Here is a 27,462-nt window from a genome sequence, read left to right on the forward strand (position 1 = left end):
AAGATACCCGTCTTTCGCAACACTCTTTCAACCGTCAACATGCTTTTCTCCCAAGCCTCCATCCATTTGGCGCTCGCCGCCAGTGCTACCGCGCACATGCTCCTTAGCCACCCCGTTCCCTTTCACCAAGTCGCCCCCGACAACGGTCCAATAGATCCATTCACTCCTGGTGACTTTCCATGCAGACAGCACGGGACGTACAGGGTGGACAACATGACCCAGTGGAACGCTGGGGAGACATATACCGTCGACTTCTTAGGCTCTGCTGTCCACGCTGGTGGATCGTGCCAGTTCTCCATCACGACAGACACTGAGCCGTCTGAGAAATCGCAATGGAAGGTCATTCAGAGCGTTATCGGTGGCTGCCCAGCTAACGCCAAGGGAAACCTGGAGGGTGGCGCAGACGCTCGCGTGGCCGATAAATTCCCTGTTACTATGCCTAGCAATATTCCCGATGGCCAGTACACGTTCGCCTGGACTTGGCTTAACAAAAAGGGCGCCCGTGAGTTCTACATGAACTGTGCCCCTATCAAGGTCGGCAGCGGATCTGGTAACGCCTCTACTGCAAGTGCTGCATCGGCTCTATCTGCTCTCCCAGACATGTTCGTCGCCAATCTGGCTACCTCTAAGTGCACAACCGTTGCAGAAGAGGACTTCGTCTACCCCGATCCTGGCCAGAACGTCGTCACAGGAAAGAACGCCACCCCTGGACCTGGCGGCGCTGGTTGTGCCAAGTCTGAATCTAAGCCCCCTTCGTACTCTGGGGGCATCTTCGCTCCAGGCGCCTCATCCGCCCCGGCCGCTGGACCTACTGTGCAACCAAGCCCCCCCGCTGCGGAACCCGTTCCCACTGCACAACCAAGCCCTCCCGCTGCTGAGCCTGTTCCTAGTGCGCAGCCCAGCCCTCCTGCTGTTGAGCCCGTTCCCAGTGCGCAGCCCAGCCCTCCCGCTGCGGAGCCCGTTGCTTCAGTGGCACCATCGCAGCCCAGCGGCGCGCCTAGCTGCGGTACTCCCAAATCACCCAACAGCAGCAACGACACCAACACTCCCACTACACCTGTTGCCGCTGGCGAATGCAGTCCTTGCACCAACGACGGCGCTGTTGTCTGCATCGGCACCAATCAGTTCGGTCTCTGCAACCGTGGTTGTGCCGTTCCTCAGAACCTTGCGGCCGGCATGGCCTGCTCGAATGGTGTCGTCGTTGCTGCGGCCAAGCGATCCATCAACTTCCCTCGCGCTCACCTTCACCGCCGTCACGGCTCTTCTCGCTTCATCTAAGTGCGATGTCTCCTATCGTACTTGGTCGAGAAGATTTTTACATACCCTGACAGCCGTGTCGGCTACGAAACGCATCGCTTGGAGTTGGGGAAAGGGATTGGATTGTGCTTTGGATTTCCTTGTTTATATACCTCGTCTCGTTTGGCATGGACACCACCTGGGCCCGGCTCGGGATTTATGCTTTGTGAATCACATTCTTTCGTTCATGATTGGGCCTTGACTGGTTCAACATGCCCTGTTGTTTTAGAAGAGAAGAAACTGTGGCAGTCTCGTGCCTTGAGCGGAGCACTGCTCTGTATCCAATGTACAAAAAAAAATGAAAACACCATTCGTTTAGTGAACAAACTACTCCATTCGAACGTTTGTGATGTCCCAATTCTCTTGATAATACTTGCCTGATAAATTATGGGATGTTGGGACGAATATCAACGAATAGGTGAAGAGTTTAACTTAGACAGGCCGACTGAAGATGGCTCCTAGGTAGCTTCCCGTGTAGCTTTGTGGACGATAAGAGTGAGGCGCCAGCTGCGTAGGTAGAGGAACGACTAAACGACGACATCGAGGGTGGCGCCATGACATGCACAAGAACAACGTGTGTCTAAGAAGTGTCTTGGAGTAGCACGAGTGCGAGCCATTACAAGCAAGACATTATTCGCCATTCACCGGTTATGACGTTGTTTGGTTTCTGATTGGGTAACCACCAGGGAACAGCCAAGACGACCGTCTTCCCCTCCAGAATTCCCACTTTCAGCCTTGACCTCCCATTGCCAGCGCACACCGAGCACGCGACGACACAAACGACACTTCTCCTCACGAGCATACGAATTTATTTATTTCGTGCTGTTGAAAGTCTCGAACGTGCCTCGGCCTTCGTTTCATACGCCGCCGCCACTCGAGCCTGGAGGTCATTGCGCTCTCGCCCCACTCACTGCCTCTCGTTGCCTTCTCCTCCACCTTCCTCCCGCGTCTACAGCTCCCGGCCTACTGCATAGTCGCCCAATATGGAGAACAACAAGCAAGATATCGATCAGTCACAGTACATTGACAATGCCATCCGCGCGGTCAGGGAGAAGAAGCCGCGCCCCGAGATTGACTTCACCCTGCATACGATGGAGGACAACACACAAGTGAATACCACGGAGCGCGTCTGCAAAGGTATGTTCGACCCCCAACCCCTGGAAGTGCCCTGTAGCTATTCCACTACTCTCGCGACTTGACATCGTCAGCAGAACTCAGCTGACCCCGCTATGACTGCCAGACGTTCAGGCGCCAGCCACCCATCCGCCCACAGACGAGCAATTCTTCTCCCCACAAGACCGGACAAAGCCCAACATCCAGTTCCTCAAGCAGCATTTCTACCGCGAAGGTCGCTTGACCGAGCAGCAGGCGCTATGGATCCTAAAGAAGGGCACAGAAATACTAAAGTCGGAGCCCAACATGCTGGAGATGGACGCACCAATTACCGTGTGTGGCGATGTTCATGGGCAATACTACGACCTCATGAAGCTGTTTGAAGTCGGTGGCGACCCGGCGGAGACACGCTATCTGTTCTTGGGCGACTACGTCGATCGGGGCTACTTCAGTATAGAGGTAAAACGCTTTTGGGGCTCCTAGGTCGTATATACTAACTTAGCCAGTGCGTACTGTACCTGTGGTCCCTGAAGATCTGGTACCCGAACACCCTCTGGCTACTTCGAGGGAACCACGAGTGCCGACATTTGACCGACTATTTCACTTTCAAGCTTGAGTGCAAGCACAAATACTCCGAAGCGATATATGAAGCCTGCATGGATTCATTCTGCGCGTTACCTCTGGCTGCGGTCATGAACAAGCAGTTCTTGTGTATACACGGTGGACTGAGCCCTGAACTTCACACGTTGGACGACCTGAAGAGCGTATGTAGGAACAGGCGAGCTTGTGAGCCCGTTGCTGACCAATACAGATTGACCGCTTCCGAGAGCCTCCTACACACGGCCTCATGTGCGACATTCTCTGGGCCGACCCACTGGAGGAGTTTGGACAGGAGAAGACGAACGATTTCTTCATACATAACCACGTCCGTGGATGCTCCTACTTCTTCTCGTATCCTGCCGCGTGCGCTTTCCTCGAAAAGAACAATCTGCTCTCTATCATTCGTGCCCACGAAGCCCAAGACGCCGGTTACAGAATGTACAGGAAGACACGGACGACCGGGTTCCCTAGCGTGATGACCATCTTCAGCGCACCGAACTACCTCGATGTATACAACAACAAGGCTGCTGTTCTCAAGTACGAGAACAATGTCATGAACATACGACAGTTCAGTAAGCTTACTTAGTGTGGCACATATGCACAAGCTGACTCTCGTAGACTGCACACCGCATCCCTATTGGCTGCCTAACTTCATGGATGTCTTTACATGGTCATTACCGTTCGTCGGTGAAAAGAGTATGTGAACACGAACCTGAATTGAACAGAACACTAATTCCAATCAGTCACCGACATGCTTATTGCCATCTTGAACACCTGCTCGAAGGAGGAGCTCGAGGAAGAGACACCCAGCTCATTGGCATCTGGACCGTCATCGCCACCTCTCTCTAGCTTGGACCCGGATTCGACCGAGTTCAAGCGACGCGCAATCAAGAACAAGATCTTGGCCATCGGCCGACTTTCTCGCGTATTCCAAGTGCTGCGTGAGGAGTCTGAGCGCGTTACTGAACTGAAGACAGCATCAGGAGGTCGACTCCCTGCGGGCACGCTCATGCTCGGCGCAGAAGGAATCAAGCAAGCGATTCACAGCTTTGAGGACGCACGTAAGGTCGACCTCCAAAACGAGAGGCTCCCACCGAGTCATGAAGAAGTACGAAAATCTCAGGAGGTCAGCCGAGAGCAGGCTCTCGAGAAGGCCACCAAGGAGGCAGATAATGACCAAGGACTCGCTACCGTCGCCAGGCGCATCAGCATGTAAGTTGCAATTAGCTCTGCCTTCTGTTGCAGTGACTGACATGTACAGGTCTTCTGGATCCGGGCGTAGCAGAAGGAGCTAGGTGCCATTCAGGCGCCCGCGATCCGATGGTGGAGGCGAAATGCAAGCCCAATAGCTAAAGGATGTAGAGGCTTTTGATTTATGTATTGGCGGGCCATCGATCTCATCAGTGTACCACACAGGCCGAATAACGCGGACGGTAATAGTTTGCTAGCCAAGTGCGCTGGCTTTCAAGGAGCCGAGGTCTCATAGCAATCAAGCTCCATTTCTAACGTGCCATTGACCTTTATTCTTTTCGAGTGCGATACGCTTTGTTAGTTTTGTTGCTCTTGTCGTTGAAAATCCGCCTTAGCGCTTACGGCGTTCACAGTTCATATCGTGCAGGTACCGGGCCCAAATGTTACTTTCTCTGGGGGGCTTCTTACGGGCATACAAGGATCGGCCAGAATACCTTTTGCGCCTCGTTGCGCGTGGCAGAGCACACTTGCATAAGCCAGAGGAGGGTTGTCTCTCCAGTTGAGTGGGCCTTTGGGAACCGGTACGCTCGGAAACGGAAAACGTAGTGAGTTATAATGCTGTCTAACGGAACTCTATAGCTCTAGTGAGATCAGCGTATGTAGGTTAAGCATCTAAGAGACGATATACTTTATAGCTGTTGCGCACGTGCCCAGACCGAAGCTAGCTTTGCCGGCCTACGTCAACTTGGACATTTCAGATGTCGACAGCAATGCTCATCTTCAAGCCCGATGCCTCCATGGGCGGCCTCTGTGCCGCGAATGACTTTCCTTCGCACAGGACGAGCAATTGATTCATTGCGGCTCGCTTTTCTCTGTCGCCATGCCACCAAACCGCGCTTCGCGAACCTCCGCGCCCGCTCCGCATCGACACACGTCTCGCCGACAGCAATAAATCTGCGCCCGAATATCCCGCCACAGAACAAGGAGCTACACGATACCCTCTCCGCCTTGAGTGGAGCTGCAGAGACTTATGTCAACATAAGTAGACTGCAACTGGCGCTCCAAGGGTTGGCTGCGCAAGATGCTGTCACGAGGGTTGCTGGTATGGTCTTTGCGTAATTGTCTGGGAACAAGTACAAAAAAGCTGACTGTGGGGTACAGTGCTCGGCCTAGATAGCCAAGTAAGCGCTCAGCGATTGGCCCGACTGCTGCTCGCGGATCCTTTGGGTGCTGAAGAGCAATGGGAGAAGGAATTGGAGAAGGCAGGCGATGGGAACGAGAGAGCTGTGCTGCTAAAGTGAGCACAAATCAGTGGTTTGTGGCAGTGAGCAACTGCTAACAACTCATCAGGTATGGAGACGAATCCGACGCGCTCGCGCCGACACCGCTTTACAAAGTTCTTTCCATACCCTCACGAGTCCTGCGGTCACACAACCTCGAGATATTGGTCTCGACGCTGAACGTCAACGTTTCGAACAAGGTCGCTTCAGCCTCGACCGAGAGCTCAACCGAGTCTATCCTAGTCCCAAAACTTCAGGCTACTTCTGCCCGAGGACTGCCTGTGCCCTACCCAGTGCATAAGACATTGATAGTAGGCGAAGGGCTGGATAGTGCGATATTATTCGGCAGATTTTCATCGGATACCGCTGAGGAGGTCGGGAATATGGTCAAGGTGGCTGTAGAACTCCCAGCGCCACAAGAAGAGCCAAACCCAGAGGTGCAGACTGGAAGCGTAGCGATCAACGTCCAAGTCGGCATCCAAGCACTCGCGAGTTTCCGCGAGTCGATCCAAAACTCTGTCGCGTACGAGCGAGGCTGGTTCCGAAGCGGCCTCCCAGCACTCTCGCATTGGCTCACCCAAGATCTCCAACCCTCAGAATCTGTCAAACCTACTTTGAAGACGCTGGTAGCATCAATCGCTGACGAGGTCGAAGCCGACATCGCACAAGCCGACTCAGCACAGCTACAGAAGCTCGCCTCAATACCCACCAACCACGAAGTTGCAGCATCGATAGTCGGCCATCTCGAGTCCTGGGCCGAGAAATCGCACACCGAGCTTCGTGATCAGCTCGACGAAGCTTTCTCAGCTCAGAATTGGCATAAACTAAGTTGGTGGAAGCTCTTCTGGCGCGTCGACGACATCACAATGATCAGCTCCGAAATCTTAGAGCGGCGGTGGCTCGTCAGCGCAGAGAAATCGAGCATCTACTTGGCAGGCCGAATGAACCAAGTCGGTTTCCCCGAGGACATCCAAAGGCATGCTGTCAACGAGATCCCTGAAGTAACGATGCAGGACACAGCACCCACAGCAGAAAATCCACGCACGGATCTGAGCACCGAAGTGCGAAAACCGCAGCCCTGGCCCGAACACATTGCGACCGCTCGCACGGAACTCATCGCTGACACCGTTCCACCCCTACAAGCCCTCGCGCAACGCCTCATCCTCCAAACTTTTAGCACAACGTCACTATCCTCCGCTCTATCAGCTCTCCTCTACGTCTCCGTATCCTCAATCTCGCTGTTCGAAGCATCTGCCGTTGCCGCACTAGGCTTGACTTTCTCGCTTAGGAAAATGCAGAAGCTATGGGAGGGCGCGAGGGAAAGTTGGCAGGGCACAGTACGAGAAGAGGGGAGAAGAACGCTAAAGAGTACGGAAGAGCTTGTGCGACGAATCATAAGCAGTCAAGGGAAAGAGACATTGATTGAAGCTGAGGGCGCGGCAGAGAGGAGGGACGCGAGGGAAGCTGTGCAGAAGGTTAGGGATGCGCTTGATAGGATCGGCAAGCAGAAGTTGGACGCGAGGGAGCATGTAAGATAAATCTGTATGTTCACTGCTGTATGCTAGCAACTGTCTCTGTTTTCGAGTGAGCTTCGTATATCGTGAGATGTTTGAATACTCATGGATACACTGTTCCAACATTTCTTCTTGCCCACGCGTACATGCTATAGAACTTTACAGACGGGCGATGAGTGTAGCGAGAAAGTGTTAGGTTGAGTTGTACTGTAATGAGACGCTGCAATGTAAGCACTGCACTGCACCTAAAAATGGCTGCCGTGCGTGCCGTGAGCAGTGCTCATCGTGTTACTGTGCTCTTTACTGTTTCATTACACGCTTATACAATCCTGAACGTCTGAACTTGAGAGTACATCATCCAGTCGATTGTCCCATGGCCAGAAAGCTCATCCGAAACTCGCGCAATTCCGATACGTTCCCACGCGGGCTCTCCTTCAATATACGTATACTCGCCCGCTCTGGATTTCCGCCGCAACACTAGTGCTACGTCCGGATGTACCAAGAGGAGCATCACCTCTGTCCCTTCGCATATCTCCGCTGGACCTGGTTGACTGAAATGGTAGTCGGCAAAAATGTTCACGTAGATGTTTGCGTCGTGTGCATCACCGTGCTCTATCTCTACGCGATAGTGCACACGGTACTGGTCGATCCAGTCCATGCGGTCATGGTCCGGCCGGAGTGCTCCTGTGCTTAAGTAGTAGAACGGGTTTTGGAGGGTTGCTGGTACTGCAGATGCCTCGAGGGTGAGCACACCGGATTCCACGGAGCCATATGGGTTCTTACCGGGTACTCTGACGTTGTACTCTAGTTTAGTCCTGTTTAGAAGCAGAGGCGTAGTAATGTTGACTCTGTCAGAAGCCAGCTCTCTCAAGAAGCGCGGAACGGTATCGCGGTAGTTGGTAATGTCTGACCAGTACTGCACCGGCGCAATAGCAGATACCCATGACCATGAAGGACCGCAATACTCTTCTGGCCTGGGTGATCTGACCATCCATAAGACGTGCACGTCGATGCGCCACATGAGATCGAAACACAGAGAGTCTGACCATAGACCAGCGAGGTAGTCGTGTCGAAAATGTTGCATACGTTCAGAGATACCTGAGAAAGCGGGCAGCCGATCCGTGGGCCGCGTTAGGTTCAGAGCTGAGTATTGCTCGACGAGACGATGATAGTAAGACACAAAGTCGGGGTTATTTTCTTCTTTGAACTCTACAGATGGGGGCTGTTGATAGCTTTCTATATTGATCGTTACCGGACGGGTGGTCGTGGTGGTAGATGATGCAGTGGATTGTGGTGACGATACAGGCCCGAACCAGCTGTTTCGGAACTTTGATGAGGGAGATTTTGCCTTAATGCGGCTCCACAAAATTGGCAACCTCTTCATGGCTGTAGAATGCTCAAGCCCTATCTGCTGTTCATCAAACCCTTTGATGAGATTATAGAATACTGCTCCCGGACTGCTGTCCTGGTCCAACGTTCCACATTCGCAAGCAGTGACTTCACGACACTCCCATATTAGCTCTGTGCCGCTTAAATGAAGTATACGAGGAGACAACAGTCGTTCCTGCAGCACCCAACCTCTTGACAACAGTGGGAATTGCTTTTCGTCGTTTGCGGTCTTTCTGTTCCAATGGCGCACGCGTTCCCTGACACCGATCCGATATCCTGCTACGCCTCCTTGGAGAATGATCTCGGTATGTTTCGCTATGCGGGGATTCCTAGAGTAAGTGCCCTGTGAACTGGCTGAAGATGTCGTTGCAGCCAAAGTCAAAATGGCGTGTTGGTAGATGTCAGCCATCTTTGATGACTCGACCTCCCAATCTTTCTGATTATCTTGAAGAATACACAAGGAATCTATCCAAATGAAGCCTATGTTTAGTCTCATCGCAAGCCTGATAGCGTCTTTGAAGGTGTCTGGTATATGGAGCCAGAGTATGGATTTCTTATGACTTTGGAGTGTTTTTGCTGTTGCTAGAAGTCGCTGCTCATTGCCCCAGCAGTGTGATAAAGCAGCATAAGCATCGCAGAAGTCCGACATAATCTCGACGAGTTTCACATCGATATCGCCCTTGCTATCCCTCTTCAATGACAGAAGGCGCTTCGGTAGCTGTTTCGGACGACTGCTCTTACACGATACATGGCTCTGATTGCAGATGTCAAGGCGCGCCCGCGCCCAGGTCAACGCATGATCAGAAAGCGGATTGCTGCTGATGATCGACCGAGGTAATATAGCTTTCCAAGCTAGTATTTTGTTAATATAAAAGTGCGTCCCAGCGTTGGGCCGTCAATAACTACAAGAGGAAGAGTCTGAGGACGTACCTTGAGGTTCTAGACTGTAAAATTCAAGTCGGAGAGGCGGGATTTCCGCTTCCTCGTTGAATACAACGACCAGGTGGAGCGTATCGGTATGACCTCCATGCTCTCCAAGACATCGTGCGAAAACTCTTTTGACGAGTGGCGCAAGCAGATGCCAATCCTTACTCTGTGCTTGACGGATGCCTTCACATATAACGACGCAAGACTCGCAGCGATTCCAGAGCGTCGAGTGAGCAATTTCCTTCAGTGTAAAGTCGAAGCTCAGTTCAAGATGGCTCACGTGCCGCTTGCACAAGTCATTGCACAACGCACAGCGGGCCATGGAGACTCGGTGATATCCGTTCCGTCCGATCGAAGTTTGGTGAAGTTGCTAAACACAGGTTCAGAAGAAACTTCCATACTTGCATAGGCTTAAGGGTAGCTCTGAGCGAAGGTACGAAGCGGGGCTTCAGCCTCAGCGTCCTGATTAGGATTGACTTCAGCCCAGCTGATGTGCCACCAGCCACTGACGAAAAGAATCCGAGTCGCAAAACTCTGAGGATCCTCTTCCACCGCACAGTTATGTATGTTCAAGGGGCAGTGTGTATGACAGTCACGATGCCCAGAAGCGATTGGAGGTGTTACAATAGCCCTGGAGTTGCGACTCCTAGAATGCATCCTAGAAGCGCTTTGCTATTTTCAGACTAGTCTACTAAGATTTCCAAGGTTGGCCATCCTCCATCGCATACTCCGAGTGCAACTAAACATCACCAGGCCCAGCCAAACCGAGCGCCTGTCGTCTCGTTGGCGCATCCGCTTTAAAGAATGGCTTCTCGGCCAGTGATGTCACTCTCGTGCCATGTCTCGGCTCATTGCCCTCATAGTCCCAGCTGGCATTGTGGATCGTGATCCTGTTGTCCCATAGCGCAGACGTCCCAGCAGTCCATCGGAACCGAACCTGGATGTCAACGTTCGACTCGTAAACATCGTACAGATAGTTGAGGATCACGTCGCTTTCTGCTTTGTCTAGGCCGACAATGCGATCGGTCATTGCGCGGTTCACCCAGAGTGCTTTCCAGCCTGTTGCAGGATGCACGCGAACGAGAGGGTGAATGCGCTCGAGGAATTTCGGGCCAGCTGTCGGATTCTCACGGTCCAGGTAGGGATGTGCGCTCCGATAGACAGCTTCTCTGCCTGAACGCGTAATCAGTATGTGTCGCAGCGCAGTCTGAACGATTTACTAACCATCGATAATAGCGCGAAAGCCAGGCGAAAGCTTTTCGTATGCAGCATACCCGGACGCCCAGAGAGTGTCGCCGCCAATCTTTGGGATTGTGTCGTTGTGCAGATGGGTTACGCTAATCGTGGTCAGCTTCCTGTTTCCCAAACCGCATTACTGGACCTACCCTGCTGGCTGGCGTTCATGCACAAGATCAGTGTGCCAATGCGATGCCCCGCCAGTCTGCCTGAAATGGGCTGGAAACTCTGTAGCCTGCAGCGCAGGCCATATCACGGTCGTTCCGGGCACGCCAGGTACTGACGGAACTTGTGGCTACATGGGACGTTAGCATATTGACTATATCTATCCGATACCATGGTACTCACATGAACTTCGACCTCCCCATACCACTCGCCGAGTGTTCTCTGTTGCTGAGGCGAGATGTCTTGATCGCGGAAGAACACGACACTTCTCTCAGCAATCAGAAGACCAAGCTCATCTTTTTGCTGATCGGTAAGGTCCTTCAACTGAAGTCCAACTATTTCCGTTCCGATGTGGGACGTCAGGTGAATTACTTCTTTGGCTGCACTCAACAAAGCCTTCTTCTCTGGATCAGCTCGGGAGCCAGGATCTACGAATTCGCGATCATAGTCTCTGATCTTTCGTACATCGTCGAGATATAGGGGTTTTGCGGGCCTGTACGGGTATCCTTTGGATAGATCAATACCTGCCTTCTCCAGTCGCTTTTTTGTAGGCTCTGGAAGACCCAGGGTATCTTTCTTAGGTTGAATGGTGTCCTGTTCTTGGATCTCTGGGATAATAGCACCTGGAGCCATGGTGAAGTTGCAGATAAGTTAAGCTCAGCAGTGACAGCCTATCCTATTGACAACGCTTCGTCTTATAACATTTCTATTGCACAACCCCCACTCAGCTTCCCCAAGTCACTAATGCAACCACTAGGCGCCTAGTGGTTCGTATGTTCGCGTCGGGTGGTCGTCGCACGTTGGTGTTGCGGGGTCAATCACCTCATCCACTAGGTTGATTGCGATATCTCCAGTGAACGGCTCCAATCTTATCGGCCAGACAACTTTGCGTTATTCTCAGCATATATTTCGCATTCGGAGTTGAGACTCTTCTTGCTTGACTAGGCAGTTTTGAGGTGCATCAGCGTCTGAAAGCCCCCAGGAGCTCAACATGATGCATCATGTTGCCATATACATCCACCATCGCGTTTTCTTGCCTGCATGCTATCTATATCTACTGCTGACAAACTCGTGCTCATTATCCGCTCTGGCATGACTTCTTCAGCCGAATCTCGCAGCGTATCTCCGAGACGTGACGGTTGAGAGACTTAAATCCACGGTATCCGACCTGGGCATACACGTTGTTGAGAGCTCACGTAGTCACTTATTGCTTTACTCAGTCAGCATGCCTTCAGCAACAAAAAGGGTTGCAGTCATAGGGGCTGGCATCAGTGGCGTGGTTGCAGCCGCTCATCTTAAGAAGGAAGGTCTCGACGCTACTGTCTTCGAACGGTCTAGCGCTGCAGGAGGCATATGGTGAGTTACAAACTACCTCTGAAGCTCTATTCTAATCTCCTTCAAGGTTGTATGACGAGCGAAAGCCATTGGAACCGGCATACCCATCCGTACCAGCTTCGCAAGCTGCAATTAGTTATACAAAAAGTGCCAGCGAGGACTCGCAGCTTGAAAGTCTCCTTCATGCGCCGCCTGGGTATGATCAGCTTCTACCAGTCACTTTTCTCTTAGCTGATCAGCTCACTTAGTATAGACCGTGTTATGTCGGGTTGAAGAATAACGTTGGTACTCGACTTTTAGAGACAACATTAAACAAGTTCCCAACTGGCACCGAGGATTTTGTCACCCATGATGTTCTGAAAGACTACATCCAGGACACTGCTGCCAAGACTGGGGTCAATGATATCACCCAGTACGATACTGAGGTAAAGCACGTATCCAAAGAGGGCGCCAAGTGGATCGTAGAAACTGCGACGCTTCATAGCGATGACGCTGGGAGGACCTCGCGCAAATCTTCAAAAACAGTGAGAGGACTTGAGTCTTCGGGTTTTCTTAGACTAACGTGCATTCAGGAATTCGATGCTGTGGTTGTAGCTTCGGGCCACTATCACGCAGCCAAAGTACCAAATACGCCGGGACTGACGGACTGGAAACGAGCATGGCCGGATAGAGTCAACCACTCAAAACGCTACCGGACGCCCAAAGAGTACCAAGGAAAGAACTTTTTGTTAGTAGGCGGTAGCGTCTCTGCAACTGACATTGCTCGCGAACTCGGTCCAATTGCGAACAACATCTACCAAAGTCATCGAAACGGGACTTTCGACCTTTCCCCTAATTTGTTGCCGGAGAATGCGACGCGAGTTGGTGAGATTCTATCGTACGATTCACCTTCAAATGGTACACAAACTGGGCCGTTGGCTGCTTCGGATGCAATTCCAGCGACCATCACACTAAAGTCGGGCGAGAAACTCTGCGATATACATCATGTGATCCTTTGTACCGGCTACCAGATCACGCTGCCGTTCTTACCGCATCTCCACTCGGACGAAACGCCAGTTGATGCAGCGAACGATGAGCTCATCGTAACGAACGGGTCTCAGTTCCACAACCTACACAAGGATATCTTCTACATCAACGACCCTACCTTGACCTTCGTTGGCGTACCTTTCTTCACCGCAACCTTCACCCTCTTCGAGTTCCAAGCCATGGTTGTAGCCAAAGTCCTCTCAGGCCAAGCAAAGCTACCGAGTAAAGAAGCTATGCGAGCAGAGTATGATGAGCGCGTGCGAGAAAAGGGATATGGCAAGGCATTTCATAGTTTGAGGGATAGAGAAGCTGATTATGTCAAGGAGCTACTCGCATGGGTGAACAGGGATATAGAGGAGATTGGAGGCAAGAGGTTAGACGGACATACAGATACGTGGCATGTTGCGAAACTGGAGCAGGTTCAGAGGATGAAGGCTTTGTTTGCTGCTGCGCCCGGGCCGGAGAAGAGACTTGAGGTTACGTGCTGGTAGTGGCTTATAGATAGATGTTGTACAGATCTCATAATACGCAAGAATTGACTATATACTAATAATATAAATTAAAGAGAAGTGTCTCCCTCCTTCTCTGCGCCCTATTCCATAACTCGTATGCTAGGACAATGCCCACTGCATCTTAGCCCCGCTCACGATACAAGGGATCCGGAGATCAATACTCGGCTGCAAAGAGCTAACATATTTTCTGGACGTTCGAAGCTGTACACTACTAATGGGTAATCACTCAAGAAAATTGCAAACGTTACGTAGCATGCCGAAGCAAGTTGCCAAACACAAGCCCTAGCGCTTCACGTCCTCTACAGCACCTGTTAAGCCCAATCCTTGCGCTAGTCGTTTTGCTGCGTCTGATGCAAACTCTGTCTGTGCTAGTCTCGGAGTGACCTCCGGGGATTCAAGTTCTCTCGGCTCTGTTGCTCCAGCGGGAAGCTCTGAAAAGCGATGCGCTGCAGTCTGGGCTGGTAGCTCCGAGTATCTGTTATTCGCGGACTCTGCTGGTAATTCTTGGGGTACTATCCGATTGTGAGACCATTTCTTGTGATGGAGGTGATACGCTGTCAAAGACTTACTTCCAGAGAATGCCTGAGACTCGTATGAGTATGTAGGAGGGGCTGGGCTTATTGTCAGCGAGAGTCGCTCCAACGTGCTCAGAGCTACCGACGAGAATAACCACTGAATTGTGGCGAGGATGTCGGGACATCGGAATATTTATCTGAAGCCAATCTAGTATGTGCTCCTGCTCCTCCACTATCCAAGTTCTGCTTGCGTTTCTTCCTGTAACACAGGCAAAAAATGACTACTCCAATGATTCCGACCAGTGCGACCGCGCCTCCGACTGCGCCGCCAATTACCGCGCCGGAAACTTTTGTAGAAGAGCCGGAGTTTGACGGAGGAGGGACTAAACTGGCTGTTGCGGTGGCCGATGGACTCGATGTTGAAGGAATGGTAGATGAAAGCAGAACATTGAGCGCGCCGAAGTATTCGATCTGATCAGGCCGCTTCATAAACGTAGGTTCTAGATGGCCCACTGCACATGTCGAGTTATTCTTGCACGGATCAGAGTTGCAACAACCCCAAAATGTCGGTTCGGTCAAGCAAGTCCAGAAATCAGTGTTACCACCACAACTTCCACCTGGGTATTGATCGTAAATTTTCGTAGAAACACCAGCGGGGCGGAGACGTTCTCCAAAGCAGCCAGTTCCGCACGGATCAGAAGTACAACATCCTATGAATTTTGTCCCAGTCTGGCACGCGTACCTGATTATGTTAGGACTATTGTTCGAAATAGCTGCAGAGTCGCTTTAGCTTGGCGACCTAGGTCGCCTATCCTTGTACTACAGTCGCGCGTCCAACGTACCAAGTTCCTCCGGCTGGGCAGAAGAAGTCTCCTGGGGCAGCTGGTGTGTAAGTGTTCTCCGTCATTCTAAGGATAGCCCGGTCAAGATCAAATATTGCTCGCTTTGGAATGTGCGCATCTGTAGGTATAAGGACATAAGGAGAGGATGGGGTTGGGGCAAAAGAGGCGCAAATGATGACCTCAAATCGCGGCACAGCGATGGAGCTCTTAACTGCACTTCTAAGAGAACTGAACGCCGCATCTGTGCATTGAAATGAGCGACGTGCACAGCTCCGCTTGGCGCAGGTACTGCGTCGCTAGTATACTTGGCAAGGCAAGGCAGCCTATAGCCTATATAGTCAGGTCGTATAGAGAGGTGGCGAATTGTCGTGGGCGCCCAAAATAGTATACAGGGTATAGCATGAATGCACGCCCAGCAAATCCTGTCAGCTGATGGGGCCTGATGATGAACAGCATCTTTCATGCAACACGCACGTGAAAGGACCAATGGAAAGAACGGCATGGTCAAATTGATACCATGAGTAGGAAACTTTCGCAAAAACTGAATCTTGGTCTGGCCTCCTGTAGGAATCCTATACTTCCCGACTGATCTGTATCTCTTGTCGCATGTCGCATCTTACATGTTACCGCATGATTGAAGCTGACGATCGGTAAGTACGTCGCGCAAGACGGGGAACGACGAAGCAGGCGGTAAGAAGCAAGATGCGACAAGCGATAACCACATCTATTGCTTACCATTGTACAACAGGAAACGCCGTCCTCGCGATGCAAAGCGTGTCTTCGTAGGGCTATGGCGTGTTGTGCCACTACTGTGTGTTCGATGGTATATTCGTTGGCGTTCGTCTAAACGTTCCATGAGTGACACAAGGCGGCTCGTGTCTCGACAATGTTTGCAGGTGCATTTGCGGCCAGAAATGATGGGTGTGAGAAGTCTCAAACCCCGCACGCCACGGTACTCCAATCTCTGTGCCAAGCTGCCAAGGCGGCTCGTCCCGTTACACCGTCTGTCTCACAGCAGTTGCTTCTTCCTAGCTACATTCTCCTCTACAGCTGTTTAGAGCTTTTGGGCCCGATTACTTTCTCAATCATTTTCCCGATCCAGATAGTTGAGTACTTTGATTCCAGCCAGCGGTAGAAGTCAAGCATCACCGCTTGGGGACGGGTAGTAAACTTATCAACCAGCAATGGCCCGACAAAGGAGTGACGATGTTACCCGGAGAAGCTCTGACTTGGATGCTGGAGCATTGATAGAGCTTAGAAGAGTAGGAGGAATGCTGACATTGTAGGAATCGTAGAGACCTAGCACGTAGCTTGGGATGTTACTACAAGTAAGATTATTCGTTCATTCTGTTGTAACCGCAGACAGCAGAACTGTATCAACCTGGTATGGAGAATAGTGTGTAGTGAAGATGATATGAATCCACTTATGATTTTAGAATTTTGAATACAATGGTAATGGTAAACACGTCCGACGCCAACCCTAGTCGAAATTTGGTACTGCTTCTTGTCACCACCTAGCTCCGTAGAGTAGGGTGACCATGATGCGAAATCAGTTCCAGTACTCAGCGCCGAGCTCTTCACCGAGCTTGACATTGTCGCCCTCAAGGATAATCTTCTTGACAACGACGCCGACTACATCCCACTTGCTGTCGGTCCTGATGGGCAGTTCTGAGTTTCTCCTCTTGCCAGAGTTGTCCTCGCCGCCAACCTCTCGCACGACCTCCCAGTTGTTGTTTCCTACATCGACCAATCGTGCACGCTTGTAGCTCGCATTCGAGACTTGGCGATGAGCGATGACAAAGCCCGCCTCGTCTTGCTCCTTGATCCACTTCTTTGCTGCTTCGTCCTGCCAGACCTTCTGGAGGGAGGCATTTTCGTCCTTCAGCAGCCTCACGCGTTGTTCTTCGGCTTCAATAGTGCCCGCCTCGGTTCCCTTGTCAAGCGGCTTTTGGAGGAGATGGGTGCCACCGAAGCTCTCGACGAAGTGGCCGCTATCTGTGTTGAAGAAGAAGACGTCCTTGTACCATCTTGTGCCAATGTCATCGTAGTCGCGGTCCTCGAGCGCGGTCGGTGTGTGCTTGGACTTCTTGGAGACGAGCTGGCCACAGGGCAGCTCGTCTGCAGGGAGGGGCTTTGGCAGGATCGCCAGGTCAGGGATTATCGAAGGCGAGAGGGGGCCTTCGAGGTGGCTGGGTCGGCGAGAGTATACTGCTGCCATCTTGGAAAGCTGTATGTAGGATCTAGGCAATGAAGGAAGCTTGAGAGGGTTTCAATTGAGCAGTATGCGTGAAATGGAATGCTGTCGAGTGAACTGTGTAGCTGGAATGAGCTGCAGAGGAGCTCTCGTGAGGGGTCAGCAAGCTTTAAGTGATCTCATTCTCCGCGGTTGTACCACCGTCCGCTTGGGACCAACCCCGCAAGCCATGGCCAGGGTGATTTCCTCAGGTCACGCTCATGCTACGGTACCTGGATTGAGCAGAGGTGAGGCCACATTGATCGTGATTCAACGCGTACCTGCAGCGAGCTGGGTGGTGTGATGCATCAGGTGGGCGTGATGAGGTCAGAGAGATGGCGTGTTGTGTACCTCAGTATCACAACCGATCTGGCCCCGGAAGAGCCTCGCCGGCTCCTTCCGATGTTGCTCCGGCCTGGGCACTACAACAACCAACCTGACGACCATTTCAACGCTGCTAGAAGCATCTTCTTGTCTTGTGCACGCGTGCGTCGCCTCCAACAGTACTCTGCGTGCAAAGGCGTGTCTTCTGTGCCCAGCGAACAGCTTCCTACAGCCGACTTGGGTTGGTTGCCTCTACAACCACTTTTGGCGTTGGATGTAAAACACGTAAGAGAAGCCAAATACAATCCTTCCCTTAGCATTCGAGTTATAGTTTCAATTGGTAGGCCAACATTGCGATGAGCCTGGACTGCCATTCAGAGCCAGAAATCTAGCAGGCCCTAAGAGCAGTAATTCATCCACACTAGGACGAGCAATGACCATGGCATCCTTCTGTAATTCGACAAGACTAACAACACATACAAGCCACAAAAGAGAAGGCTTATTGCCCATGCGGAACTGGAACAGTGGATAGTGGAATGGTTCCGGCGACAATCTACCTCGAGCCTCCTTATCTACGTCGAGATACCCCCTCTTCGCCTGTGTGGCTCGTTCCAGGCCGCGCGCTACATATCAGCCAGGAGAAGGCCTGCAACACCACGCTAAAACCCCGCATTTCCACAATATGCAGCTCCCGCGCGCCGGAAGGCTTCCGCACTACCCTTTTGAGGTATATCACCTATCTCTCAACATGATGCATAGCTCCGAGATGCCTCCTTACGAGTCACATAACGCCCCAGCTTATCTACCCAGCTTTGCAAAGCCACATTGTATAAGTCGCCCGTCGACTCCTGCGAAGCATGTCGCAAATTGAACCACAGATTGGAGATTCCACAGGCCGTTTCGAAATGGCAGACGCCGACATCAAAAAGCTCCCGCTCAACGATGAAGACGACGAAATACTGGCTCAGCTGGGCCACACCCAGGAGCTACGGCGAGACTATTCCATCTGGTCGCTGGGAGCCTTGTGCCTGTGTTTGATGGCAACGTGGGAGGCCCTGTCGACTGTTATCGCAACCGCCTTGTCAACAGGCGGAGCACCTTGTCTGTTCTTCAACTTGTAAGCCATAATGCGCCGACCGAGGTGTCGCAAAAGAGACAATGGCTGAAAGATACTAGGCTCCTCTCTGTCATTTGCACCATGGCAATATCGCTTTCGTTGGGAGAAATTGCGTCCATCTACCCAACAGCTGGAGGTAAGATGTCCCCTCCTTGGTGTATGAATCTGTACACTTACTGACCATACGTTAGGCCAGTATCATTGGGTTGCGGCCCTTTCTCCGCCGTCAACACGCTCAGTTGCGGCTTGGTCTACAGGATGGATCAACCTCGGTGGCCAAATTGTCCTAACAGCTTCTGCTGCCTTTGCAGCTGGCCTACAAATGCAGGGCATGATTGTGCTAAACAATGAGTCCTATGTCCCAGCGAGATGGCAAGGCCTCCTTCTCTACTGGGCCGTGCTGGTGTATGCTGCGTCGATGAACATTTGGGGATCGCGTCTGCTGCCAACCGCCAATCTGCTTGCAGGTGTGTTTTTATCAGTGCAAAGTGATAAGGGCTAGCACTAACTCGCAGTAGGTGTTCTTCATGTCGCAGGTTTATTCGCAGTCCTCATCGTCCTAGGTGTCTTGGCGCCAAAAAACACAGCATCTTTTGTCTTCACCGAGGTATCCAACAGCAGTGGCTGGTCTAGTGACGGCGTCTCCTGGCTTGTCGGCCTTATATCAGCCGTATACCCTCTCCTCGGCTACGATGCGGCATGCCATCTGGCAGAGGAGATGCCTCACGCATCCCGCAACGTACCACTTGCTATGGTTGGCTCCACCCTGGTGAACGGCATTTTAGGGTTGGGCTATTCCATCATGCTACTCTTCTCTACCGGCCCGCTCGAGGCTCTGCTCACAACACCCACCGGCTTCCCCTTTATGCAGATTTTCCTCGACGGGACAAAATCTCCAGTCGGCGCAACTGTCATGAGCGCCATTATCGACATTATTGCCATTACTGCTTCCGTAGCAGGCGTAACTTCGACGTCTCGCACACTCTGGGCTTTTGCTCGCGACAAGGCCACACCTTTTGATCGCTACTTTTCGTACGTCGACCACAAATCGCAAATCCCCGTGCGTGCCGTCGTTATTGTCACCGTACTCCAGATGCTGCTCGGTTTCATCTACTTGGGCAATTCGACAGCTTTCAACGCTATCCTGTCCATGGCTGTACTGGGGCTGTATGCTTCGTACCTTATCCCTATCGTCTATTTTATGATCCACGGACGTCCAAACTTCACCGCACATGACTTTGGCGTGTTCAAATTACCGAAGCGTCTGGGTCTGGCGCTGAATCTGCTCGCATGTGCGTGGCTGATTCTGGCTATGGTGTTCTCGACTTTCCCAACGTCGATGCCTGTGACGCCACAGAATATGAACTACTCTACAGTAGTCATGGTAGGCTGGGTGGTGCTAGGCGGCGTGTACTATCTCGTAAGCGGCCGACATAAATTCAAGGTCCCTGTAGTTGATAGAGAGGCGCGCGGATTCTGAGCGGGATGTTCTTCAATTGTGCGAGCGTAGCGTATATCTTACCTTGAATACACTCAACGAGCTTATTTACAACTTCTGCGGGCCCCTACATTGATCAGTATACACAAAAACTTTCCTCTTCAAACCCGCACCGAAGAAGGAAAGAAAATAACTCACGGCTTCAACGCCATAGCCTTCTGAAAAATCTCCACAAGCGGCGGCCCCTTGACACTCAGTCCCTCCTCAACATCCAGCTCCGGATCCGCCTTACCCATCGCCCTCCTATACGCCTCCCTCTCCCCAATCCGCTTCAACCACGCCTGAATGCCCTCGAACCCCGTTAAATCAATCGGCTCAAACTTGCGCATAGTAGTAAAGCACCAACCCGTCATAACATCCGCAGCAGTAAACTCCTCACCCGCAAGCCACGTGTTACTCCTCAGCCGGTGATCGACATGCCTCAACGCAACACCCACCCGCGCATCGTTCCCCTTGAACCTTGGATCCGCCTCCCCGACCATGCCCCTCGCCATGCCGCGGCGAAACAAACCAGGCTGCAGCGTCGCATTGGCAAAGTGGAACCAGTACAAATACTCCGCATAGTTTTCCTCGTGCGGACGGACGCTTAGTTGGCCCCCACCGTACTTGTGGATGATGTACTCGCAGATGGCGCCTGATTCGGCGAGTTTCACCGTTTTGGAGGCCTCGGTTACATCCTCGAGCACTGGGGAGGCGCCGAGGGGGTAGACGGCTTTTAGTTCTGGCGGGGAGAGGAGGGGGGATCGCTTGTAGAGCTTTAGCGAGTAGGGGATGTTGAGTTCTTCTAGGAGCCAGGGGATCCGCTCGCCTTGGCCGACCTGCAGGTGGTGGACGATTAGTTTCGGAGAGGAGGACATGGTTCAGGTATTACTATTTGGCGCGAGTTTGAATTGTGCTGGTGGTTGTAGCAGGCTTCTGAAATGGTTGTTTCGTGGATGGTGTCAATGGAGCTAGTTCGGGGATCTGCGGATCCGAGGCACTGATCTTCAGATTGGTGAATTGATCTCAACTTTGCGTGCTGAGTCGAGGAATTTTTTTAATTCTGCCTTCTTGCATATCGTCTTTATATGCGATGCTCCTTTAGGCAGCCATCTATCATTTGCTTGAGATCCCACACTGTGCTTACCTATTTAGGTAGACCATTGTCATGCTGACCAAATCGGGCACGTGGGCCTCGGCCGAGATGCAACTCCGCCTTTTATTTGGCTAGAAAGAGAGCTCTACTCACAAGTACACGGCATACACTCAGGAAATCGGTGAATGTGGAGCTATCGGAGCTTAACAACTCCGCTGGTGAACTTTATTGGAGCAAAGGGCATGCCACAGTACTAAATGCCAACCAGTTGAACAATCATATTCGACAGACGCAAGAGGTAGTTTGGAGTGTTTATTCTTATTCACATACTTTCATAACCCTAGAACGGTTCGCTTACCGAAATGCGCGCTATAAGAATCGTCAAATGCGAAGAAGAAACCAGAAACTCCATACCATGCCACATACCACGCCAAGACGCCGGATATCATACCATAAAGTATAAAGGAAAATACTGGAAGACCAGATAAGCGCGATGCTGTGTAGGTCCACCATACAATTACCCACGCTTTTGGCGCAACACACGTGGTGACATCCTCCTCTATACACCCAAAATGCCAATAACATATCGCATCATCTCGCCCTTCCTAGTCAGCTTGCTCAAGGTTCTGTCTTGTCCTTCTGCATCCTCTTCACAGGATGCAGTAGCATCCCCGGAATACACATCCTCTTTTCCTCAAACTTCCCATCAAAGCCTGGTCCACCATCAACTCGGTCTGCCTCGCCCCATTTTGTCTTCATAATCGGCCAGTTCAGCCAACGTCTGTACAGGTTCCGCGGAAATCTTGATGCGTAGTACCACGACCACCCTTGGAAATTGTATTCCCGGTCGTGGTTGTATGGTGAATCTGCCTCTTCGGTCCACGCGCCTTGTCGGTTTTCGAGCGCTTCGCCGGTATATTCATTGACGGAGGAGGCCGTATCGAAGACAGCTTCGCTGTACGCTGCAGGCCAGTGGCGGTCGTTGAAGATGGGATGGGGCGCGTATACGGCTTTGAGGCCGTGCTGGAGTGCTACTGTCGAGGGCCACATTTCCGCTTGCATACTGCGTCCTTCTAGATTCTCTTCGTGCATAGCCTGTAGCATGCGCTTGCTGAAGCGCACAACCGTGTTGATAAAGACTCGGCGATCGATATGGACAAAGTCAGGGTGCGTGAACCAATCTGCCTGACCGTCCCTCGGGGTGAAGATGGGGCGAACGCCGGGGAGGTAATTCCAAATCTTGTCCTTGTACGACCAGCTTGTATTACGCGGATCCCACATGGGAAGAAGAGTGATGAAGTCCGCCGGCTCATTCACGCCCCAATCAAAATTGTCGTTTTCAAAGCTTGTTGGCGGCATCGGACCTAGCGGCTTCTGCGGGGGCTCCGCTCGTGCCCAAGGTTTTGGTCCCCAAACGGGTGGTGGAATGAGGGAGTTTGCTGATGCGTTGAGTACATCTGAGTGCGTGTTCTCGACGAAGGATTGGTAGTCTCCATGTACGCTTGGAAGATAGTACCGCTTGTTACGCTCCCAGAGTAGCTTCCTAGGCTGTTTATCGGCAAATTCGCTAATCTTCTCGAAGAAATGATAATGGTGTCCAGTGTATCTTGCGTCGGTTTCCCAATTCCAGACATAGTCGAACTCGGGGTGCGTGATACTGAACCACTGCAGGCACATAAACTGCTGCCAGTAGACCTGCCAATCCATGACTTTGGGGTACCACTTGGGAAATATGGATTCGGACCATAGGACTGCGATGTCGCGCAGTTCTTCCGGGACGTTTTCTTCCAGTACTCTGTCATACTCCCACTTACTGTCGAAGATGCGCAGATTCTTATCCTTGACGTGTACATAGAGAAAAACCTGGTATTCTCCACCAGATTGAAGGGATAGCTCGGAGATCATAGCACGAATAGCCGTAATGTCGTTCTCCTCATAGTGATAGCCGGTCCAGGCCCGAATGAGCACTGCAGTTCGGTGGTGATACTTCTGCTCCTGGTGATCCCTTTCCTCAAGATTGCTCCTGCTTGTGTCAGGTGGAATGGCAAAAGCCGATGACGCTGCTGCGGGTTCAGGTAGCACGGTGCTGGGTACTTTGACCATGGGTGCCCGCGCTTCCTGTCGATATCGCTTCTGATTGAGGCGAAGACAATCATCTTGCAATTCTCCCCATCGCACTTTGGGCCATTCGGGTATAGTCAACGGAGCCTTCCAGTGCTTCACCTCTTCGGGAAACTCATCGTCGCCATATCCATAAGGTCCATACCGCGAATACCGATCGAAACAGACACTGTCGTCCAAGCCAATGACATCGTAGCCACCAGCGTACACTGGGGGAAAATCCGCAGGAACACCACGATACACTTGGACCTCGTCGTCCATACTTTGGTTGAGTGGAACGCCTCTTGGTCCAAAGCATGCCGTATATTCGCCTTTCCAGCTCTTCTTCCATTTTTCTGTATTATACTTTGGATATGGCTTATACGCTACCGGATCTGATGCAATGGAGCCGTTTAGCTTGTGATGTCCAGATGTATAGACGCGGTCGTCCCTAGTCCTTGTCAATCTCTCGTTCGCTTTCTACTTGCTGTAATTACTTACATGGGAAATTGCTCCCACCGATTAGGGTCATATGCCTTGTAGATGTATTCTTGAAACGGCGGCCAATGCCCGTCCCACGTTGGCCGACTCCATTTTAGCATCTTCTTCATGTACTCCGTCATATTGGATGGCCGTGGTGTCGGACGAGGCAGAGGTGCCGTTCTTGCAGGCGCAGTGACCCATGGCGGGTTCGGTCCTGTATGTCTGGAGCCTGATGCAGAGACCATGGGAGGACTGACTCTGGATGCACCAGCTGCCAATTCCGCATCAACGGAGCCCGGTTTTCCAAAGGGCACTGCATGCTGCCATGCATCTTCAGGATATGTCCGTGTCCCATCCTCTATTGGCGCCTGATCTGGGGGTCTACTGCCCAGGTCGAAATGCGATAATTGCTCGTAGACTTTTTCATGCGCCCATGGACTCTGCTGCAGTACCGCGAAAATGAAAACAAAAGCTATGAAAGAAAGTATAGCGAATCTGCGGGGCGATCGTAGAAGCATAGTGTCGATGTTCTTGGTTCGTATTCGTACCGTACTAGTGTGTGGTGGTGTGCACTAACGTGTTGTACCTCGTGTAGGATTACCGATAACGAGAAAGCTGCATCGCTTGCGGGAGTGGCGTGCGTACGGCGCAAAGGAAGAGTTAGCGAGTGTGGGTGAGGCTGACTCCGAGGTTGTAGGGACCGTCCGTGGTGGAGGATATGGGGGAGTGGTGGTGGAACTCCTGGGGGAGGCGCCTTCCAAGGCAAGGACCAAGTGACGAAGGAGGAGCTGGAGGGACAAGGTGCTATTGCTTGTAACCGCCGTAGCCAAACGCAGTGAGCAGGCAAAGCGAGGGAGCAATGCGAGGGAGCGTGGGAAAGGCACAAAAGACACAGGGAGTCAAGACAAACTACAAAATAAGAACAAGATGACGAAAGAAAGGGAACGCGGGCTGAACACACCCTTGGACAGGGAAGCAGATTGCACCAGCAGCACTCATCGGACCCATGTGTGCAACCAACCCCCCCAGGCCACAGCAAGAGTATCTTCAACCCGGACGGGGACCCATAGAAATTTTCAACACATTCCACCGCCATCCCGCACCATATGCCCCCTGTAGGGCAGTCCGAGAAACCAATGACGCGTTACACAGATTTGCGGCCAGTCGATCGACGAGGTGGGCCTCCACTGCTGGTGCGCCGAGGGAGCATCTGGTAGCAAGTCCTCATCTTAGGCCGCCGTTTAGGCGTTTCGCAAACCCCCCGAGCTGTCGCACCAAGGCCCCCAATTCAATCTACCCGTGCACATATCAGCAACGATCGGCCCGCCAAGTGGCTTACCCTTGTATACGCAATTTGAGTGACGGCCAAAACAAAACGTGCACAAAAGCAGACGACGAGAGGCAAACGAGAGGTGCATGTCATTTGGATAAAATAGGAGCATCAAGAAAGGATAACTTGGCTGCTGTCGATTCGCTACACGCACCACACTACTATCATCGTGTCCAGCTAGGCGGCGCGCCGTGCAACGTGCGAACATCAAAAAGAATGCAATGCAGAGCACAATGCCATCTGGAAGTAGCCATCACATGTTGCTCAGCGGCGTCGGCTTGGCTCCAATTCTAATTTACTCATGCCATCTGGACGACCATGGTCTTTTCCAATCTTGTCCTGCCCAGGATCCCATCACACCCTTTGCCATTGTGCCTTATCAAATACTCTCGTCTAATCTCACACTGTCCGCCGCACGTGTGGACGATCCAAGATGAGGCTGACGTGGCACGTTTGCCCACGACGCTAGCTTCTGACCTAGCTCGCCCGTTCCCCCCACCCCAACACAGCTTGAAGCGGGATGGCGTACCCGTGACTTCTGATGAGCATTACCTACTTCCACTTCTGCACCACCACACCACCACGCTTGAACTCGGCCATGTCACCAAGCACCTGCGCCTTGTCCGTCAACTCCTTTGAGGGGAACGTCGTCATAAGCGCATACTCGCGCTCCTGACTCGCCGGACTAGCCCTGGCCACGAAGTCGTAGACGTCGCCAATAGTATGTGTCGTGTTGAAGCGCGACTGTAACCGCGTGCCGTCACCGAGACGAATCTGCAGCGTGACGATGGGCGCAGAGGCGTCGACGTCGACGGTAGGTTGCGCAGAGCCGGCCGACGTCGAGGCTGTCGTGGTGGTACTGGACGTTGTAGCCGAGATGGGAGCAGCCGCGGAGCTCGCACCAGGGGTCGGACTACCAAGACGGTTTCCAGAGCCTGAAAAGGGAACGTACTTCTTCTTTGGCTGCTTGTAGTCCTCGTCCTTGTGCGCGTGTACCTCAACATCCACCTCTTGTCCATGCTCGACGTTCAGAATGTGCAGCGGAGCGTGACCTGTATTGATCATCTCAAGCGTGCGTGCGTTGGCAGGATCGTCATAACGGAAGAGAGCGCCGTCGTCCACCGAGAAGCCGTCACGCCAGAGGTGGAGCTCGCGATGGGCACGCGGAGGCGGCGCGGGAATGTTGGCGTTGGGGTCTGGGACAGTACGCGAGGGAGCATCGTCGCCACCGAGCGTGGTTCCTGCGCCGCGGAAGTGAGAGCTAGCCGGTTCCTCTTCGTCACCGCCAGGCCGGGGAGCATTTCTGAATACCATTAGCTTTGCTATCACTAGTCTAAGCTCTGACAAACTCACTGTCGTGCCCTCTTCAAGATGTTGTTGATCTGGTCGCGTGGATTGGACTGGTTGGGATTTTGAACAGCGAGACCCGACTTCTCACCACCAGCGAAGAAGTCCTGGTTCTCATCGTCTTGGAAGTCCTCGTCTGAGTCGCGGTCTCCGTCATCGTGAGCGTGTCCATGTCCGTGACCGCCACCCGAAGACTGCAGGTCCTTGAGCGTCCGCAGACCCCGCTGCGGGGCTTGTCTACTGGTAGCCGGAGGTTGTGAGGATGAGGATGATGCGTCTGCCGCTGGGGGGACATAGGCACCGCCGAGAGTGCGTCCACCACCAGGCACTGGCTGTTGTGGAGGGTTGGGGTTGGGATTCGTGGGTTGATCGTCACCGGCCATGTCGACGTCGGGGTCAGAAGCGTCTTCTACTGGTTCGGCGGATTCGTCGAGGGCGAGTGATGCGGCGAGAGCAAGATCTCCGTTGGAAGCGTTTAGGTAGCCTTCTGCCTACAAGTCGAGGTTAGTAACAAGCTCCGTGACATTCGACGAGCTTCTACTAGCCTGTGCAGGGTCGAGACCGGTCAAGCTTGCAAGCTGCGCTATCTGAGCGTCTCGATTCTCAGGTGCACCTTCAGACATTACAGGGCAATAGTGAAGGACAGGGTGAGGGTGAGGTTGTGTCGTGGAGTGGTGACAGTTGATAGACCTGCGATTTGTTGCGTATGCGGGGGGTCGTTTGTTTCTTGGGGCAGCTTGCTGACGTCGACGCTTGGTCGTGCCTTCCCCAAAGGTCCACAACAAACAACGGCTTTTTGAGAGGCAGATTGGGCTAATAATTTGCAATTGTGCAATCCACTGCACGTTAATTACTACAATCTCAAGCACGTCTTCAGATCATTCCCGTGAACTATTTGCTACTTGCAAAGCGAAGCCCATCTGCATCAAAGCTCCGATAATGCCAAGCACGGGATGGAAATCCACTTGAGCCTCATGAACATCCACACTTGCTAGTGACAACCTCGGAAGTGGA

General features: G+C 52.3%; 14 protein-coding genes across 14 annotated transcripts; 7 read left to right on the top strand and 7 right to left on the bottom strand.

Moving 5' to 3' along the window:
• Positions 1 to 39: 39 nt before the first annotated feature.
• On the top strand, positions 40 to 1,278 carry K460DRAFT_374909 (lytic polysaccharide monooxygenase; the record flags this gene model as incomplete). Its single annotated transcript, XM_040934715.1, has 1 exon — positions 40 to 1,278. One exon carries the CDS (start codon positions 40 to 42, stop codon positions 1,276 to 1,278), a length of 1,239 nt encoding a protein of 412 aa, XP_040790519.1.
• An 880-nt stretch (positions 1,279 to 2,158) lies between these two features.
• K460DRAFT_363971 (Metallo-dependent phosphatase) lies at positions 2,159 to 4,399 on the top strand. Its single transcript, XM_040932919.1, has 7 exons — positions 2,159 to 2,433; positions 2,537 to 2,868; positions 2,916 to 3,173; positions 3,221 to 3,581; positions 3,628 to 3,705; positions 3,753 to 4,221; positions 4,271 to 4,399. Exons 1-7 carry the CDS (start codon positions 2,280 to 2,282, stop codon positions 4,302 to 4,304), a joined length of 1,686 nt encoding a protein of 561 aa, XP_040790520.1. The 5' UTR covers positions 2,159 to 2,279; the 3' UTR covers positions 4,305 to 4,399.
• Positions 4,400 to 4,989: 590 nt separating this feature from the next.
• Positions 4,990 to 7,375, top strand: K460DRAFT_307700 (uncharacterized protein; the record flags this gene model as incomplete). The annotated part of the gene is made up of 3 exons (XM_040930078.1): positions 4,990 to 5,302; positions 5,362 to 5,497; positions 5,551 to 7,375. 3 exons carry the CDS (start codon positions 4,990 to 4,992, stop codon positions 7,016 to 7,018), a joined length of 1,917 nt encoding a protein of 638 aa, XP_040790521.1. The 3' UTR covers positions 7,019 to 7,375.
• Positions 7,314 to 9,632, bottom strand: K460DRAFT_414600 (HET-domain-containing protein; the record flags this gene model as incomplete). The annotated part of the gene is made up of 2 exons (XM_040937682.1): positions 7,314 to 9,235; positions 9,314 to 9,632. The coding sequence occupies 2 exons, from the start codon at positions 9,630 to 9,632 to the stop codon at positions 7,314 to 7,316; spliced, it is 2,241 nt and encodes a 746-aa protein (XP_040790522.1).
• A 417-nt stretch (positions 9,633 to 10,049) lies between these two features.
• Positions 10,050 to 11,429, bottom strand: K460DRAFT_414601 (TauD-domain-containing protein; the record flags this gene model as incomplete). The annotated part of the gene is made up of 4 exons (XM_040937683.1): positions 10,895 to 11,429; positions 10,696 to 10,841; positions 10,535 to 10,647; positions 10,050 to 10,483 (listed from the first exon to the last, which is right to left on the bottom strand). The coding sequence occupies exons 1-4, from the start codon at positions 11,342 to 11,344 to the stop codon at positions 10,050 to 10,052; spliced, it is 1,143 nt and encodes a 380-aa protein (XP_040790523.1). The 5' UTR covers positions 11,345 to 11,429.
• A 507-nt stretch (positions 11,430 to 11,936) lies between these two features.
• K460DRAFT_426885 (dimethylaniline monooxygenase) lies at positions 11,937 to 13,900 on the top strand (the record flags this gene model as incomplete). Its single annotated transcript, XM_040938261.1, has 3 exons — positions 11,937 to 12,032; positions 12,295 to 12,570; positions 12,619 to 13,900. The coding sequence occupies 3 exons, from the start codon at positions 11,937 to 11,939 to the stop codon at positions 13,561 to 13,563; spliced, it is 1,317 nt and encodes a 438-aa protein (XP_040790524.1). The 3' UTR covers positions 13,564 to 13,900.
• Positions 13,563 to 15,097, bottom strand: K460DRAFT_414603 (uncharacterized protein). Its single transcript, XM_040937684.1, has 4 exons — positions 14,942 to 15,097; positions 14,246 to 14,841; positions 14,154 to 14,195; positions 13,563 to 14,096 (listed from the first exon to the last, which is right to left on the bottom strand). The coding sequence occupies exons 1-4, from the start codon at positions 15,004 to 15,006 to the stop codon at positions 13,867 to 13,869; spliced, it is 933 nt and encodes a 310-aa protein (XP_040790525.1). The 5' UTR covers positions 15,007 to 15,097; the 3' UTR covers positions 13,563 to 13,866.
• A 600-nt stretch (positions 15,098 to 15,697) lies between these two features.
• K460DRAFT_363973 (uncharacterized protein) lies at positions 15,698 to 16,127 on the top strand. The gene has a single exon (XM_040932920.1). It carries the CDS (start codon positions 15,828 to 15,830, stop codon positions 16,074 to 16,076), a length of 249 nt encoding a protein of 82 aa, XP_040790526.1. The 5' UTR covers positions 15,698 to 15,827; the 3' UTR covers positions 16,077 to 16,127.
• A 70-nt stretch (positions 16,128 to 16,197) lies between these two features.
• K460DRAFT_363974 (uncharacterized protein) lies at positions 16,198 to 17,367 on the bottom strand. The gene has a single exon (XM_040932921.1). It carries the CDS (start codon positions 17,157 to 17,159, stop codon positions 16,491 to 16,493), a length of 669 nt encoding a protein of 222 aa, XP_040790527.1. The 5' UTR covers positions 17,160 to 17,367; the 3' UTR covers positions 16,198 to 16,490.
• A 1,036-nt stretch (positions 17,368 to 18,403) lies between these two features.
• K460DRAFT_353021 (amino acid permease) lies at positions 18,404 to 20,095 on the top strand (the record flags this gene model as incomplete). The annotated part of the gene is made up of 4 exons (XM_040931688.1): positions 18,404 to 18,615; positions 18,675 to 18,751; positions 18,807 to 19,082; positions 19,134 to 20,095. 4 exons carry the CDS (start codon positions 18,404 to 18,406, stop codon positions 20,093 to 20,095), a joined length of 1,527 nt encoding a protein of 508 aa, XP_040790528.1.
• Positions 20,096 to 20,115: 20 nt separating this feature from the next.
• On the bottom strand, positions 20,116 to 21,226 carry K460DRAFT_363978 (glutathione S-transferase). Its single transcript, XM_040932922.1, has 2 exons — positions 20,252 to 21,226; positions 20,116 to 20,180 (listed from the first exon to the last, which is right to left on the bottom strand). The coding sequence occupies exons 1-2, from the start codon at positions 20,968 to 20,970 to the stop codon at positions 20,162 to 20,164; spliced, it is 738 nt and encodes a 245-aa protein (XP_040790529.1). The 5' UTR covers positions 20,971 to 21,226; the 3' UTR covers positions 20,116 to 20,161.
• A 580-nt stretch (positions 21,227 to 21,806) lies between these two features.
• K460DRAFT_281022 (uncharacterized protein) lies at positions 21,807 to 24,289 on the bottom strand (the record flags this gene model as incomplete). The annotated part of the gene is made up of 2 exons (XM_040928457.1): positions 21,807 to 23,739; positions 23,790 to 24,289. 2 exons carry the CDS (start codon positions 24,287 to 24,289, stop codon positions 21,807 to 21,809), a joined length of 2,433 nt encoding a protein of 810 aa, XP_040790530.1.
• A 244-nt stretch (positions 24,290 to 24,533) lies between these two features.
• K460DRAFT_66377 (uncharacterized protein) lies at positions 24,534 to 25,524 on the top strand. Its single transcript, XM_040938602.1, has one exon. The coding sequence runs from the start codon at positions 24,778 to 24,780 to the stop codon at positions 25,393 to 25,395; it is 618 nt and encodes a 205-aa protein (XP_040790531.1). The 5' UTR covers positions 24,534 to 24,777; the 3' UTR covers positions 25,396 to 25,524.
• Positions 25,176 to 27,189, bottom strand: K460DRAFT_363980 (SEP-domain-containing protein). The gene is made up of 3 exons (XM_040932923.1): positions 26,994 to 27,189; positions 26,455 to 26,939; positions 25,176 to 26,404 (listed from the first exon to the last, which is right to left on the bottom strand). The coding sequence occupies exons 1-3, from the start codon at positions 27,069 to 27,071 to the stop codon at positions 25,654 to 25,656; spliced, it is 1,314 nt and encodes a 437-aa protein (XP_040790532.1). The 5' UTR covers positions 27,072 to 27,189; the 3' UTR covers positions 25,176 to 25,653.
• Positions 27,190 to 27,462: the final 273 nt, after the last annotated feature.

Source organism: Cucurbitaria berberidis, assembly GCF_010015615.1.
Source record: "Cucurbitaria berberidis CBS 394.84 unplaced genomic scaffold K460scaffold_2, whole genome shotgun sequence".
Lineage (NCBI taxonomy): Eukaryota > Fungi > Ascomycota > Dothideomycetes > Pleosporales > Cucurbitariaceae > Cucurbitaria > Cucurbitaria berberidis.

Bases quoted from the DNA above. Each gene is read 5' to 3' on its own strand.
- K460DRAFT_363971 (XM_040932919.1), top strand. From the start codon at position 2,280: ATGGAGAACAACAAGCAAGATATCGATCAGTCACAGTACATTGACAAT. The intron at 2,869-2,915 runs GTAAAACGCTTT...TAACTTAGCCAG, and splicing joins GGGGCTACTTCAGTATAGAG to TGCGTACTGTACCTGTGGTC. The intron at 4,222-4,270 runs GTAAGTTGCAAT...TGACATGTACAG, and splicing joins GTCGCCAGGCGCATCAGCAT to GTCTTCTGGATCCGGGCGTA.
- K460DRAFT_414603 (XM_040937684.1), bottom strand. From the start codon at position 15,006: ATGACGGAGAACACTTACACACCAGCTGCCCCAGGAGACTTCTTCTGC. The intron at 14,196-14,245 runs GTCGGTAGCTCT...CAATAAGCCCAG, and splicing joins ACAATTCAGTGGTTATTCTC to CCCCTCCTACATACTCATAC. The intron at 14,097-14,153 runs GTAAGTCTTTGA...ACAATCGGATAG, and splicing joins GTCTCAGGCATTCTCTGGAA to TACCCCAAGAATTACCAGCA.
- K460DRAFT_363973 (XM_040932920.1), top strand. From the start codon at position 15,828: ATGTTTGCAGGTGCATTTGCGGCCAGAAATGATGGGTGTGAGAAGTCT.
- K460DRAFT_363974 (XM_040932921.1), bottom strand. From the start codon at position 17,159: ATGGCAGCAGTATACTCTCGCCGACCCAGCCACCTCGAAGGCCCCCTC.
- K460DRAFT_363978 (XM_040932922.1), bottom strand. From the start codon at position 20,970: ATGTCCTCCTCTCCGAAACTAATCGTCCACCACCTGCAGGTCGGCCAA.
- K460DRAFT_66377 (XM_040938602.1), top strand. From the start codon at position 24,778: ATGTGTGCAACCAACCCCCCCAGGCCACAGCAAGAGTATCTTCAACCC.
- K460DRAFT_363980 (XM_040932923.1), bottom strand. From the start codon at position 27,071: ATGTCTGAAGGTGCACCTGAGAATCGAGACGCTCAGATAGCGCAGCTT. The intron at 26,940-26,993 runs GCTAGTAGAAGC...CTCGACTTGTAG, and splicing joins CCGGTCTCGACCCTGCACAG to GCAGAAGGCTACCTAAACGC. The intron at 26,405-26,454 runs GTGAGTTTGTCA...AATGGTATTCAG, and splicing joins ATCTTGAAGAGGGCACGACA to AAATGCTCCCCGGCCTGGCG.